Source organism: Lepidochelys kempii, chromosome 1 (assembly GCF_965140265.1).
Source record: "Lepidochelys kempii isolate rLepKem1 chromosome 1, rLepKem1.hap2, whole genome shotgun sequence".
Taxonomy (NCBI): Eukaryota; Metazoa; Chordata; order Testudines; family Cheloniidae; genus Lepidochelys; species Lepidochelys kempii.
This window is the reverse complement of record NC_133256.1, coordinates 142,994,389-143,011,147: the sequence shown is the minus strand read 5'-3', so window position 1 is coordinate 143,011,147 and position 16,759 is coordinate 142,994,389. Positions and strand designations below refer to the sequence as shown.

The 16,759-nt window shown below is 35.8% G+C and overlaps 1 protein-coding gene across 4 annotated transcripts in view; it reads right to left on the bottom strand.

Annotated features, from left to right (window-relative positions):
• Positions 1-929: 929 nt before the first annotated feature.
• The window catches only part of POLA1 (DNA polymerase alpha 1, catalytic subunit), a 351,814-nt gene continuing 335,984 nt past the window's right edge, over positions 930-16,759 (bottom strand). For 3 of the 4 annotated variants that reach the window (XM_073357730.1, XM_073357757.1, XM_073357741.1), the window contains one exon: positions 930-1,677. In XM_073357730.1, the coding sequence (XP_073213831.1) occupies positions 1,505-1,677 (173 nt within the window). In that variant the 3' untranslated portion in view covers positions 930-1,504. Of the gene's footprint in view, positions 1,678-8,065; positions 8,186-16,759 lie in introns of all 4 variants that reach the window. The other variant, XM_073357749.1, reaches the window with a different exon arrangement.

Below are 16,759 nucleotides of genomic sequence, written 5' to 3'. Positions count from 1 at the left end.
TTTATAAACAAATATGATATAAACATGTACACTCAATCACACACAATCCCCTTTGATATCTAGCGGGTTTGTGCTGGTACTCTCACTATTTTCTAGCTTCAAGCTTTTTTCTTAGTTTTCATTGAACCAAACTGACCTTTTAAAAGCAGAGATGCATATATCTCTGTAAATTGTACTGTAAACTTAGAGGAATGGACTCAAAGGATAAGTCTACACTACAATAAAATGGCCGCTGCTGGCCAGTGTCAGCTGATTTGGGCTGTGGGGCTAAGGTTGCAGGTAGATGTTCAGGCTCAGTAAGGCTCTGGGACACTCCCCCTGTTGTGTCCAATATATACAATGGATCCAGTCAAATTCTCTTTCACTAGAAAACTTTATTTTTTTCCTTCAAGCAGTATGAAACTTTCAATTTTATACTGTTACATATCTTTAAAAGCATTTTAAAGTCTTGAATTAACAAATACATGACACTGTAAACCTAACACAGAATGTAATACTTATTGAAAAGTACAAACAACCTTAATTTTTTCCTCCTCCTGCACAAAAGAACCAAGCATTTTTATTATAATTTCTTGTCATTTCTGTTTGTCATTTTACTGGCAGTAAACAGTAAATAAGATCTGCTTATAAAACCATTAAAACTTCAGTATGGCCATAATCACTTTCATCACAAAACACCAACTTTAATTTTTTTGGCTACACTTCGTTGTACCCACATTTTTGTCATTGACTGTTTATATCATCTGATTTTTGTGTGGAATAAAGTTAGATATCTATGTGCTTGGTATATGTATCTGGTAAGCTGACTGCATATTTATTTCTTTAGAATAGCAAGACATTACTTATGTGTAAATACAAAGAAAGTACATCTAAAACAGAAAAAATATAGTTCTCTGTTTTTGGTAACTACAGGTTATAAAACTGCCATCCCTTGTTTAATACCTTTATATATAAATCTTAAAAGTAAAGTCCCCTTCAGAAGAAGGTATTAGGAGGCTTTTAGGTTTAGTATTGTTTTTAATTGGTATGTTTACGATAGGAAAGTAGATAAACTATGAAAAGGCAAAACATTAGTGCTCCTACTGAGACCTCTACTAACCTCTCTTCCTGAGAGCACCTCTACTAAATACCCTGGAGCAAAGTCTAGGATCACTTACATTCCAGCAACTCTCACTGGGAATTATTCAATTAAAGCAGCAATTCCCCCACCCCCTTTTCCCTCATAGGTCTAGATACAACACTATATATATATATACACAAACACACACATATACACACACACACACACAAAATCAGCTACTCAGGTGGTCCAGTAAATCACTATATTCTGTTTTTATCTTTACTTATTTTTTTCTCCACTGAGAAACCAAGATGATTAAAACACATCTGTCTTTTATGTATGTTGAAATCAGAGTATTATTGTTTAAAATGGGAAAGCCAGAGGAGAAAAAAGATTATTGTTTTTGAAGGATAAACAAACCTCTCTTCTACCATTTTCACTTAATCATTGTCTTTCATTACTGGGATCTCCCACAGATTTTACTATACTGAAGGTCTGAAAGAGTTTGCTGAGGTTTACTTCAGAATAGCCACTCATGGACAGAAATTTGTCTACTGTGTTCTTCAACTTTCTGTAAACTTCTGTCTCATTTATGGTCAGCTTCCTCTTCATGATGTCTAAAAACAAAAGAGAGGGATTAAAAGATCAAAAAGAGAAACACTTTTTCATCAATCTTTTAAAGTAAGATGTGATTAACTGCTGCTGGAGACACAAAACAAATTTTACTGCAATAGCTTCAGACTTTTGCTGTGCTCTCACGCCCCACTTACCTTTTCCAACAATGCCTTTACCCACAAGTTTAGGAGGGATGTCAAAATTGTAACTCACAAAGACACTGAATCTAGTTCAACAAGGAATTAGTCAGACCATCTGTCACACTGCAACTGAACTGGTGCAGCACCTCCTGTCAGTAACTGACATGAAGTGCTGCTTGGCCAGAAATGCTGCCCAAGTGGAGGGAGAAAGTGGGGGTTGATTAGACACAACATCAGAGAAAACCAGGAGTGTGTTGTCATTGACAAATGATTATTAAAAAAAAGTGCGATCATGAAACTTATCACAGAGTAGGCAGCATGTCTAGTGGTTGAAAAAAAAGGGATTAGGCATCTGGAGACCCAGCATGAAATTCTGGCCCCAGTGAAGTCAATGGATTTTTTTGCCATTGACTTCAATGGCACCATAATTTCATCCTTTGTTCTTATTCCTATCTGTATCACTGGATCACTGAAATACTTTTGGGCAGGTCTACCTCTCTGTTCCCAGGTCTCCTCATTTGAAAAATGGGAATATTAATACTTATCTATCATTGTAATGCACTTCAAGATCTTTGAAGAAAGGCATTAAGTGCACACTATTAACAAAGGAGGAACTCCCCATGACCGCAACTTCCTACCCTAACACGTAAGTAAGATGAGCCTATTGTCTTAGCTAATAGGCCTTATGCGGAAGACATAAGATTCTCTTGATGTACCAATGAATAGGCCATTTCAAAGTATTCGGTTGGCACGATATCTCTGACAAAACACACAATATTTGTTTTTTTAAACACTTCATGAATTCAGTGGCAAAGCCACTTTCTTTTTTAAATTTAGTTTTATAACAATATAGAAAAAACAAACAAGCTCTCTTATCTTTGTCTGTGAGTGCCTTATCAAAATGACAAACAAAATCCAACTAAGACTAAAATTAGCAGATATTCCACATGCCAACAATAAAACACGTGGTAAAGATCAAGTCCAACAATGCTCCTCTTTCCAAACAGGTTCCAATCAAGCCCCTCTCTCTTTATAAGCCCAGGTAAATAGATAGACCTCATAGTGCACCTGGAAGGTCAACTGATTCAGACAGTTTAGGACTAGTGGACATGCAGGAAGTGGTTCCAAAGTTGAGGGTTCCTCCCTCTTTTATACTGGGGGAGCTCCAGCTGAAGCCTCTCTGCCGATCAAAACGGTGACAGTATGGCACAGGGAGATATGCAATCTCTTGAAGCAGCTCACAAGCCATTTTGGCATAGCATAAGCATGTATCCTGCAAGCATCCCACAGTGTTTTCCTATTGCACATTATTCTTGACCTGCTACAACCTGTCTCATTCTTTGCTGTCCTCTGAGCAGAGACTGAAGCATTTCATTACTTTATTTATATTACAAAAATGCCCCACAGTACATATTGCATGTAAAAAACCGTAAGAATAACAATTCTTTCTTAACTAGCCAGTACTACACTTTGTGTGGTTTGTTAGAATAACATAAATCTTTAGGATAGTGAGCATTTCCCAGGATCAATGAGAGCCACATGTTTTTTGGGACTCTGTGACTTTTCCAGTCCACCCATGTAGGGTTAGGCAAAAAAATTAAGGTGGAGAGATGAACACTTCCCATTGATCTAGCTTGTGTCCTATATCCATGGGAGAGAAGAAGGACCCATCTAATGTATGAGGACCTGGGAGAAAAACATTAGATAGGAGGGATAGAAAGTATTGGGGGAAAATAATCACAAATCTGGAATTTTATAAACATATTATAAAACATCTTTGACCTTAGCAAGATTTTTCAAGGTAAGATCACTACCTACTAATTTGATACAATATACCTAGCTTCAGGTATTATTGTTGATTCCTCAATTCATACGCTTAGCTTTTCACATTTATTTACTCAGGAACTTCCACTGAAGCCAGTCTTAATGCAAAATTTCTTTTATTTTAAAATTATGATAGTTAAACAAGATTAAAAGTGTACATCACATTTTAGGTACTTTACAAACAACTCTAATCAGCAAGCATTTGGTCCCCAAAGGATTACATTTAATTTTAAGTATGTGAGAATTTATGTGCCCACCTTCACACACACTTATAAGTGTTTGCAGGATCAGGTCCGAAGTCATCAACATATGGAGTCTACTTGAGTATAACATATCTGAATTACTATTTGCCACTATTCAGTCAATAATCAAATTACTTTTTTCTACTGGTAAAAGATAACTTAAAATTCAGCCTAAAGAGAATGAAAAACCAGATTAAAGATTCTGTACTTTAATCAGATTTGAGTCACTATATCATAAAACACATGTAATTAACCTGAAAACACTTTAAATCTTGGGTCTAATTAAACATAACTGTGAAAAGATATACTGAGTTACTACAGGATTCAGTGTATTGTCAAACAAAAATTAAACTAACCATAATCCTCAAGACACTAAGCAGTTCATATATTGATACAGCGTAAGAGATATTAAAGGATATTATTTGCAACTGCTCATGTCCTGGCAAAACTGAGGAAACTTGTGCTTACTGTACCAACAACTGTATCATGAAGTGTCTAAACTTGAAGTTCAAAATTAGGGTAAAATAGTTTTAAAGATTCCCAGAGCCCAGGAGAGACCAAGGTGAAGTCTCAATGTACAGAAAGTGTATACAATGAATACAAAGTGTATACAGAAGTGTATCAATGTACAGAAACAGCTGCTACATATGGAAAGAGCAGGAAGACACATTAATCAGGAAAAGAACAACTAAACTGAAACAATAAAGCAATGCTGAAGTGAAGAACAAAAAAAAAAACAAAAAAACCAGACACACGCATCACTCAAAATCTGTCTCAAGCCATTCCACTAGCAGAGTTTCTAGGTTTTGTTCACTAGATCTAAACATTCATTGTTCACTGTAACCCTTCTGAAAATTTACATTAATTACTTTAAAAAGATTGGTAGATGGAATTTTTTTTTTTTAGGCAGAAGGGAAAGGTGGAATGGGAAAGGAGAAATAAAAGTGGCTGCATTAAATTAGTGGGAGGATAATCTTAAGTCTTAATTATAAAATACAATGTTATACCACTAAATTCAGACTGCAGTTCTATCTATCTGCAGTACAGCAATACTATGCATTTGAATGACACAAGTGCATCTGATGACCGGGAAGAACAGATTTAAAGAACTGTAGTAATACAGTGCACAGGAAGATGAGAGAGGACACAGCTCCTGATGTGTTTACCTCCTCTGCTGATGGGATATTGACTTTTCCCACCAGGTTGGTTAGAAAGGGGACTATTTACGCTGCCACACAGCAGAGTAAGAATGACAACCAGCATCACTCTGTGCTCCTCTTAGTAAAAGACAACTGTGACCATCGTATATCACTCAGTCAGTCAATACTTTCAAGTTACCATACCATCCAACTTAAAGATGCATATAAAAGCTCACATTTTCTTCCTAAATGAGAATTTAATCAATAACGAACCTAAGGCCCTCTGAGAACAAAGCTATAAACGTCAAATGGAATTGCTTTTCAACACTCAGGCACAAGTATGAAAATAGTTTATTACCTAATACTATCACTTTTTTTACATAATGTCCATACAAATGGCAAGTTTTCATTTACAATTGTTAATATATGCAAAAAATTAATATAAATGAATATAATGTACAAAAAGCATCAGTATTTCATATAAAAATAAGGGAAGAAATTTAAAGTTTTTAAAATAGATTTTAAAAATAGAAATTAAGATGCAATTTTGATCTTTCAAAACAAAACTCAGATATCATACTTCCTAAAGTAATGTAATTATTCTTGATAAATATTTCAGAACCAAACCCCTTTGCCAAACGTGTAGGGAGAAAACAACTGCCCCATTCCTCATAATACAGAATGATCTTTTACTGATGCACACTATAAGTTCTTATTAAACTTCCCATGTGTTCCTCCTCTTCCCCCTCCACTCTTCTTTTTAACTCAGTGAAGAATGCTCTGCTTTTTGAAGAGGTCTCTGAAACTTATCTACCCCACACAGTTGTGTTGATGGATGAAGCAAAGATGGAAATGTCTCAACGTATTGTTAAATATTTCCACTTGCCACCCTTTACCTTCACTCCTATAAAAAATGACGCACAGAGAACCTTATATTAGAAACCAAGCACTTTTGTTCTCGTCTGCAGTACGGTGAAAGGTGTCTGGGCTTTACATCTGCTGACTGGACAACTGGACTCTGACAGGATAATCAGAGTGAGAGTTTGTCGGCTAATAACACCATACACACATACATATGTGTACTTTGTGTGTGAGAAAATCTAGTTCCATGAACAAAATTTCAGATTGTTGGATGATCTAAAAGCAAACAAAAATCCATATCCTGTCATGTACATGTGTTAAGGATTCAGTAGAACACACATGTACAATGTAACATCTAATACTTTTACCTGAACAAAAAAATATACTAAATCTGAAACATTTTTATATCACCTACTAGTGGTTATATTTTAATTATAGCAAGCTTAGGCACACAGGTAGTAGTCTCTGTTGCAAATATCTATGTTTCATTTATTTCTGTGCAAAGGTAGCAAACAACAGTCAGTCATAATTGGTTCTGTCAGATGTTATACAGTCAGTCATAATTGTCTCTGTCTAGAGGTGTGTCAATTTACTGCAAGTTAAATAAATATTCTGTCAATTATGAAATCAGGTAATGTGAGTCATTTTTTAATTGCATTCCCCCCTTTCTAATACACAGCACCCCATCCCCATAGTTAACCTTAGCTTTGCCATTTCTACAATGTCACTGCAAAACAGAAACATACTAAAGAAAAAAAGATATTACTTGACAAAATCTTTGCTTTTTTGTTTCTAATAAAAAATAGCAAGCAGCTGTGAAAAGCCACAGATTACTAAGCCTACGTGGTGGTGTTCTTCTTAGATATCCATTGGTGACATCAGTTTCTTAGTTTGTACACACAGATCAACTAGGTCTCAGCCACAAATGATTTCACAGGGCAGAGAGTTTGTTTTTTGGACCAAATGGTGCTCAGAGCCCTCCCCAACTTCTACCACTGGTATACCACCTGCTAAACAACATATGGGGCTGCCTTGCTCTGTGCTTGGAATGCACTTTTTACATTTTGGGTGTTAATATGAGCCTAATAAATTATAAATTAAAATAATTCTAATACTATTCTAATATTCTTATAATGGGAAAATATAAAATACTTAAGTTCTCAAAGGTCTTCTCTTACCAGTAACAAACAAACAAAACAAAACAAAATAAGAGCTGTAAGGTGTCCTAAAAGTCCATCTTCATTATTCTGTTAGTCCAGTAACCAGTATCAATTTTGCTTAAAAATAATTATCTGCAGCTTGTGTGTTGATATAAAGACCCATAGCTATCAAACTGAATAAAATATTGTGGCTCCGCTCAAGTGCTCTACTACATCCATCTTCTCAGTATTTAGAAGTTTGATTATAATTCCATTCACTATTGGTCTGGTTCAGATTCAAACAAACACAGGGAGCCTATTTTTCTGCAGTAGGCTGGCACTGCGGAACAGAGTCACTGCTGACATTGGCAGGGCCTAACTGTGAGGAAGCTTGACCATTTATAAAGGTGGTGGAGACACGAAGGAGGAGGAAAAGGCGTTGCTTTACACTGGTATCAAACATAAAATACCATGTCCTTTACCATGTTTCAGGAGAGGGTCACCTTGAAAGTGATCAGAAAATGTCTTTCAACTGGATGAAGCGATTCTATTAGGGTTGGGCTATAAGGATGTTTGTATTTGTCATCTCTGAAGGAAATTGCACATGCAGCCCCCTTGCTGAGGGTATAAAAGTACCGTCAACCATACTGGACAGATTTATTTTATTTTATTTATTTTTGTGTGTGAAAAAAACCATTGTGCAGGATCATTAAGCACTGTTGTATAAATAAAGTTAGAAGATCAAACGGAAGAGGGGACTCGGGTTAAATGCTGGAAGACAAGCTTAAATAAAGTTCTAAGAAAAAAGCAAGACACGCTGTAATTCCAAGAACCTATTACTTCAGACAATTTACTTCAAAAAATAAAATCAGAATGGTAAATGATTACCCAAAAGCAATCATGTCATCATCACTGAAAGATGGAATAAAATAATTTTTTGTGAAGTGGCTGAACGAGAGCAACTTAAAAGCCACAGAGCCTGTCAGAAGCACATTATTTCTTTTTACACCCCGGTTCCCAATTCAGCTCAGTGCCGCTGACTAACCTTGGCTCCCAGCAGGCGGAGCATTTAAAATAAATAGCATTTCCTACAGAACGCGCTCCGACTGCCCCGTGACAGACGCCTCCAACTCCTGGCCAGCCACTGGATCAGCTTCAGCGGTATCTAACAAGGTGTAAATACAATAACAAGCATGTAATTAAGTGAGCATGATGAAGTTAATGGAGATAATTCATTCCATTTTGGGCTTATGAATATTCTATTAGATGTTATCAGGCAGCTGGAATAGCTGTTAATTTAATCATCATTCAGACCAGCAAAATGTTCTTTGTGCGAGTATAATTGCAGAGAATGAATAATTGATTTGACAATTGTACCAGTGGATTTCAAACAGTTCTGTGCGCTCTCAGAGCAGGAAGGGAGGAGAACTGGAATACTCAAAGCAGTGAAGAGGTGGCAGAGAAGCCAGCCTGTAAATTGAACATGATCAGGACACAGATAAAGGACAATTTTTATTTTATCAATGCAACACAATCACATTACAGTGCGCTAGTAATCACTCTGCCCACACTTTAAAAAGGGAAATAAATTACTCTTCATGGGAAAGGACAAAAAATATCAAAACCATTTAGAAACCATTGATATTGGATATTTAATTTTTTGCCTTATATTTTATTATAAGAAACATCAAACTGTGTTTGAAATTGCTGGCACATTTAACTCCGTTACCTGCAATCAAATACACAGATTATATTTTACATGTATCTCTATATTACAGCATGTTCTATGAATTACAATGATTTTTTGATGGTTTTTTAAAAAAAACTACCTATATATTTAAAACACATTTTAGTATACGAAAGTATTGTACACCTAAAGTAGCCAAGCTCTGTCCTGGATGCAATGACATAACCCCCAAAGCCCCAAACAATTCAAAGTGCTATGGCTTTTTAGCAAAACTGGGAACATTATTAAGTATCAACAACAAAGGCAATTTCTTTCACAAAACACACTTTCATAAAGGCTCACAATGAAGGCCCAGATCTCAAAGTTACTTCAGTAACTGAAGCGGCACATGCTGATCTACCTTGTTGTTGCTGTATACGGCATTTCCAGTTTTTAGAACTCAGAACACTGTAGTATTCTATGTACATACCTATAATTTAAATTCAGTCTATATAATATCTGAAATCAGGAAATTATTTAAGAAAGTGAATGGTTACCAAAATGCCATCATTTAATGCTCATATGCTTAAAAATGAGGAAGTGGGGAAAGACGGTGACTAGTCCACATCTGTATGCAGATACCAAATAAGTATTCTTTACACATATAACTTATAAAGGCACTGGAGTACCATATTCAACCAGTATGGTTTGAAACAGCCAGGATTCTGCAGGGAGGCAGAAGTTCACAGGTGTGGCTCACTGTATTCTGGAGGGTGGGCAGGCAGTATTTCCATCCAGAAGAGCAGCTTTCGTTCTCATCTGAGAATCCACGGGATTCTATGTGCAGAAGTTGTTGTAAGTATATAGTAAGCTAGTACATATTTCAGCTGTCCTGACCATACAACCCCCTTGGCCAGCACCATCCACTTTTTGGACTGTGGTGGAAGAGAGGTTTTTACTCTTTTGCTCTACCACAAACTCTGTCCGTGGCAGATTTCTTACCATCAGGGCCCCTATATCCTGCTTTAGTGTAGCAGAAATGGGCATAAACAAGGGTGAATCTAATCTCATGTTTGATCACAGATAGAGTTTATTTTCAAGTGCTAGTTGAGTGTGCTAATTCTCAGATCTAGTCACAGGTCCTGCCTAAACAATGACAGTCCATAGTAAGTTTGGAATATTCAGTTAAGATAAACAATTCTACTACCATTCAGCAAACTGTATACTAACTGTGTTATTCCAAATACTGGTGGGTGAAACTATGCAAATTGAGTAATTCCATTTAATAGCTCTATTGAAACAGGAAGTGCATACATGCTCTGGAGATTATTTTTATCAACAGAAAGAAAAATGAAGATATCTGTGTAATATCTGATGGTGTGGTTGCTACAAAGCTTTTATTGTCATGATGGTTTGGGTGAATATTGCACTTGATTAGCAGTGCCACTAGTGAATTATATACACAAGTCTTTCCCTTCAAAACACATGTTAAACAACATATGTAAGATTCCACACCATTAAATATGGGAACCAAAGATTCCAAAATATGTGGTCGGTTCACATTTCTCTATTTCAAATACATTAGTTTAGAATTATCACTGAATGGATGAATTTAGTGACACACATCAGAGATATATAAAGTCAATTTACATAATGGTTTAAAAACTGTACTATGGTTTGTGAGAAGTTTATGTGATCATAAGCATGCATAAATACACTAGAGTGCTTCCTGGGCCTGATTCTCATTTACACTATTTATTCCGGCAGTATTAAGAGGATTTAAAGTAGGTATTTAAATGTAATGCACACTAACAATAAGACCTCTTTACACTGCCAGAGTGGTGTAAAGGTGCCCTAGTGTAAGTGAGTCAGGACCACTATATATAAATAATATTTAAACCACACACATATATGTATGATGCATAGTAATTTAAAAAAAAAACAGGAAAACTAAATGCAAAACTGGCATTAACGTTGATGAGATATTAAACAGCCAAAACCCAGGAAAATCTGAAAGTTAAGGTTTCTGCAATGTTAACTCTATCATGTTACACTTAAGCAGTGCTTTCCATTCCTGACTCCCTAGTTAAACGTAAAATCTTAATCCACTACTATATATATTAAAATAAAGGAAACAAGAGTTCTCAGATTTCTTCACAGTGGGGAAAATTTTTTAATAGAGAGATGGTCTCAAGGACATAACCTTTTTCATTCACCATTGCAAAGACCACATTCCCCTCTTATCAGAGTTGCATAGCATTCCTGTGGAAACTACAGGAATTGTTCTTAGAAAATGTTAACATTATGAAAATATTTAATGTATTTTCAGCTTCTTCCAATGTTATTTAGCAGCTGTAAATGTGAAGAGTCATATCATCTAGCCTGTCAGCAATCCAGAAAATACACCCAAAATCCCCCACGGGCCAGCGGTGGTACAGTTTGAGAACCTCTGTTTCAACATATGCCATAAAATATACATAAAATTTACTGCAGCAGAGATGCGTCATGGAAGAAACATTAACTTATGGAACTTGCCGACTTCTCAATTGTTGGCTTCTCACAATTAATGTTGCACTCAATTGAACATTGATTTTAACTTCGCTTTAATGTAACAACACATTATTTGTTTAAATTAAGTGAACATATGAAAAGAAGTGTAGCCAAAGCAGGCAAAAGTTACAATTCTTGTACTACTTTCAAAACGTCACCAAACACAGGCTCCACATGGCTAAAAAGATGTTGTTTCCAGTGGCATAAGCCTCCACTGAATATGCCCTGTTGCTAGTTTTGAAGGGATCAATCCCAGGAACTCAGAGCAAGAGTGATCTATCAGGTTGCAACTGTCATGAGAAGGTAGACAGAGTGAAAGATGATCATTTATACAACTGGGTCTTATCGATCAGGCCTTTAGAGATCACATACGCTGCCTCGACTTGAACGTACTCATAAACCAGACACTTTCAGAAACCTAGAAACAATCCTATTAGAGCGATCACTGAGTGCACATGATTCTTAATGGAAGGTTCAAAGGTAATTACAACATGATTCTACTGATTTATAAATTATTGGTTTCAGAGTAGCAGCCGTGTTAGTCTGTATTCGCAAAAAGAAAAGGAGTACTTGTGGCACCTTAGAGACTAACAAATCTATTTGAGCATAAGCTTTCGTGAGCTACAGCTCACTTCATCGGATGCATTCAGTGGAAAGCTCACGAAAGCTTATGCTCAAATAAATTTGTTAGTCTCTAAGGTGTCACAAGTCCTCCTTTTCTTTTTATAAATTATTGGCTTCTACTTAAAACGAATGTCATATTTATTAGTCAGTCATTATTTGCTATGTCACTAGCTTTCAAACTGGAATAAAAATGTAGTATGCAGAGTATGTTTCAACCCTTCTCGCCCTCATTTAAACTTTTTTTCCTCCTAACTGATACTATTAAAAATGAGGCTATCGTCCAACTACTTACTTTTATTTCACCAAGCCCTCATCATTAACAGTTTCTGATCCATTTTCCTCTCATTTTCTTTAAAACAACTGACTGGCTGATTTTGTATCCTAAAAATGCAGTACCAAAGCAAAAATTGTTTTTGCACATTCTTGGCCACAGAATCTCAGCTCCTGTACGTTCTTCTTAGGAAGCTCTCCACATTTCCATTGGTTAATTCCTCAGAAACTGTGTAACTGGACTGATATCTGGGAAAACAGGGATTGCTCCAATTCGAAATTAATTCCCTCTCTTTCGTGACTGCAGAAGCAATTAACTCCAAGAGCTGAAATTGCTGCTATGATTATGCTCCCTCCATTGTTTCTGTAGATGGCTCTTTAGTGGGGCATTATGTAACATTTAACCATGTATACGTGGTCAATGTTTCATATTTTATTCCAAAACAGAGGGAGGTCATTCTCCCCGCCATTATATTAAGAGGAAGGGAATGTATGTGTAATGTACATAAAAAGCAATAAGTTCATGTTTTTTCCTACCTGTAGGAATGCCAACAATTTAGATATTTTAAATTATTCTGATTTCCTGCAATTTTATGTACCTGTGTGAAAGTCACTTCATTCAATAACAAGGTCTGACTTCTACTTCTCATTGAGCTTCATGTTTGCTAGTCAGCGTTCTGCCTTGGGCACATGTCCATCTAAGAATTTAATTTAAGTGGATAAAGTTTCCATCTACTCTTCTTGGGAAGCCATTTTAGTATGGAGAGATTCCAAAAGTTCCTAGGATACAGCTTTCTGATATGACAGAGAAACAAGATGTCTGATTCTCTATGTCCTATACCACTGAAGATCTAGGTTTTAAAAAGTCCACAAGGTCTACTTTGTTTTTAGATTTAGACATAACTACCTGCACCTGGGTCATAGGTATGTCCCAAGAAGTTATGCTAAGCCTGTAATGGTTCTCCAAGTTTCAAGGTTTATTGTTCTATCAGCTCAACAACTCATCCAAAGATCATCTTCCCTTGCTGCCATTTGGCTCAGCTATCTTTAAATGCCACTTTTTGAAGGAGTAGAATTCCTTAAGCTTTTGTCAGGTTTCAGAGTAGCAGCCGTGTTAGTCTGTATTTGCAAAAAGAAAAGGAGTACTTGTGGCACCTTCAAGACTAACCAATTTATTTGAGCATACGCTTTCGTGAGCTACAGCTCACTTCATCGGATGCTGTAGCTCACGAAAGCTTATGCTCAAATAAATTGGTTAGTCTCGAAGGTGCCACAAGTACTCCTTTTCTTTTTAAGCTTTTGTGTATTTGCATCTCTCAGTCAATCTGCTCAGAGATCCTAGTTTTTCTTTCATCAATGGAGTTAAGAAAGAAGTCAGACAAAAACCTTTAAAGACGGTAAAAAAGAGAGGACTGAATATAAGCTATTCTATAACCACCAAAACCAGTTCCATTAAATATTTCACAGTGGAGTTACTTTGCAGGTGTTCCAGACCAGTTACATATGCTACTTTGTTATAAGTCAGAATCTAAATGTAACCCATCCAAACTACCAAAATAAGCTTCTTGATTAAAAGACTATGGAGAATTCATTAAGTAACTGCTATGAGAACAACAAAATCTCAACTGCAATAGTTAGAACTCTGCCAAGCCAAAAGGAATATGTTCTCTTTAAAGTGAAATTTCATAACCCCTAAGTAATAACTATTATGACAACACTTTGCATTTCCATATTGCCATCTACCGCAGGATTTTAAGCTACCTTACAAATATTAGTGAATTAAATCTCACAACACTCTTCTGACATTCGTAATATCCCCATTTTACAAAGAGAGAAACAGAGCCACAAGGAGATTATAGTCAACATTTGCTGAAGAACACTTCTAAATAAATTACCTGATCCTCAAAGGTTCTAAACATCAGTTGCCATGGGTGCTCACTTTAAACATGGATTATGGCTAACGTGACTTGTCAAATTCCTACACGAAATCAGTGGCAGAGCCAGGAAAAGAATTCTGATCCCCTAACTCCCAGTCCTGTGTGCTAAAATAGTATAATTTAGTGATTCCCTTGTTAAAAGAACAGAAGCATAATAAACAAATGATACATTACAATGCTATTATATTGGGTAACACAAGAGCAAATGAATCAGATTGTTCAGATATTTTATAACTCATTAAAAAAATCTCAGCAATAAATAAGTGAACTAAAATATTCTTGTTCTTTTAATTCTCACCACCGGTAAATAATCTGTATTAAAAAAAAAAAAGGATTTAGAAGCCATCTAATGAAACAACCCCAATCCATAGCTGTCATCTGTCCTATAGTAGTAGTAAGAGTCCCTTCATTCACAAGCAAAGCCAGCAGAGGAAAGAGGAGGGGGAGCTGACGGAGAAGAGAGTGAGATAGCAGATAAATTCCATTTGTGCTATTAAAAAAACAGAAAAGCGAACTCGGTGGTTGAAAAGTGAGGATAAAAAGATGAAAACAGTAATCTTGCTACAGAAACCAGAGAATTATGCTCTTGCTCTCCCCCCCTCCTGCCCTTTTTTGCTTTCACACTGTTACAAACTGTAGCACCCTGAACAACTTACTCTCCTGCTATTTCCAGCACTTTAAAGAAACTTTCCAACATTTCTGTTTGACACATTTTTTCAACAGTGAAGTGAAGACAATAAGTAAACAGGTAGTGAAGGGCTATTTAGAGAGCTGGTCATTCAGAGTAATAAAAAAACAAAAACAAAACAAAAAAACAAATAATCACTCCCCCCAAAAAAACCAGACCAGACCAAAACATCTATCCTATACGTTGTAGCCACAGACAACACATGACCTCTGACAAACAGTTTTCAGAGTAATTTTAATGCTACTCTGGATTTAACTTGACTAACTGGTAGCAATTGAGCACATCTTTTTTTGTGGCAGCAGTTATCTAAAATGCTACAATAACAGCATCAAAAGTAGAATGGTGGAAGATTGGTTTTCCATTGTGCTGCTGAACTGGCATAATGCCCACTTTAAAAGCAATTCGCTGCTCATCACTGAAATCTGGCAGACACGACACTAAATGCCTCAAGGAAAAAAAGGGTCTTGAGAAGGGGGAACCACTCCAACCACCAAGCAAAGCGAAGGGAGGGGGCAGAGAGAAGGATGATGAATCTATGTAAGAAGAGAAAATTGCAAAATAAAAAGTTGAGCACTGCATGTAGACTCAACAGGCTCTATTTAATTTACCTGAAGATTTTATCGACAGCTTGCATTAGTAATAGCAGAACAAAACAAAAGCAAATATATATTTATCTCTCTCTATTGTTTTGATGAAGTGAAAATGTACTGAGTTACGTCAATCATTTGTCAAACACATCTTCCCAGTTTTATTTACCACTAAATATAATGAGTAAATATGTGATAATAAATTTTTTTTTTTTAACATGAACAGATACAATTTTTTCCCTACTAAATACAGGTAACGATTTAGGAAGCTTTCAAAATGTCTTTTTACTGTCAATAAAACTAATTCTATTCCCATTTTCATGTAAAAAAAGCTTTACAAATGAAAATTCAAATTAAAATTCTGATTATAGTGTAGTGTGACAACACCTGTATTTATAATTTTACTGTCAGCTAGCTTGTATTGTTTAACAATAGCATGAAGCAGAAAAGTAATTGGAATTTGTCTGTAACATGCCAGATGACGACACTGGGTGCTTTGCTGTGCTACAGCAAATTTGGTTTGATGACAAAATAACTTTAGTGAGATTTATAGAAAACCCAAAAGGTTAAAAAAGTCATCTTACATTCAGGGACATCTTAAGAACTGTGGTAAGCCAAAATAGGCGAGTAGTTGCTGCAGTGGACAAGGTACAGTGGTAGAGACAGTTTATGGTCCTTTTCTGACAAATATCCCTCACCAAATGAAGGGATTCATCTGTTTTTTTTTTTCCTTAAGCTTTTCTAAATGACCTGCTATTTCTAAAATTAACCATCAGTAAAATAAGAAATTTAAAAAAAAGGAAGACGAAGGAACCACATAATAGGGGCAAGTGGGGGGAGAAAGAATCTTAACATGTGCTGCAATTCCATGGATTTTCTATATTAATAAAAAAGTAAAAATTCAAATAAGGTGAAATGATTGAGAATTTGAGGTTATTTTAGCTATGTGCTGTGTTTTCATATTATACATATAGACACACACGTACAAACTGATGTATATCAAAAGGTAAGTGAAAACTTAAAACAACTGCCTTACACTTTTAAAGAAGCAACATGAAAAAATTAAAGCAGTTCTCTTCTGTCAACTTGAATCTTTCAAAACTTACAAACAAATGCTAATCTCCCACAACTTGCCTTACTGCAGTCTACAAATGAAAAACCCATCTTTTTTGTTATCCTAAAGATGCAAAAAATAAAATAAAATAAAATAAATAAAGAAAAGGAAGCCACACACAAAAGAAAAACAGAATGACAGTGATGTTTTAGTTTACACTAGATATGGCAACACACACAAACTGTCAAAACTATAGAGTGAAAAAAGCTGTTATCAAGCAACTGTCAAGAGAGTCCTCTGAGATTTGGAAATCTTGTGTTTATTGTAACTACTTCACATTACACAAAGAAAGAAACATCCCTC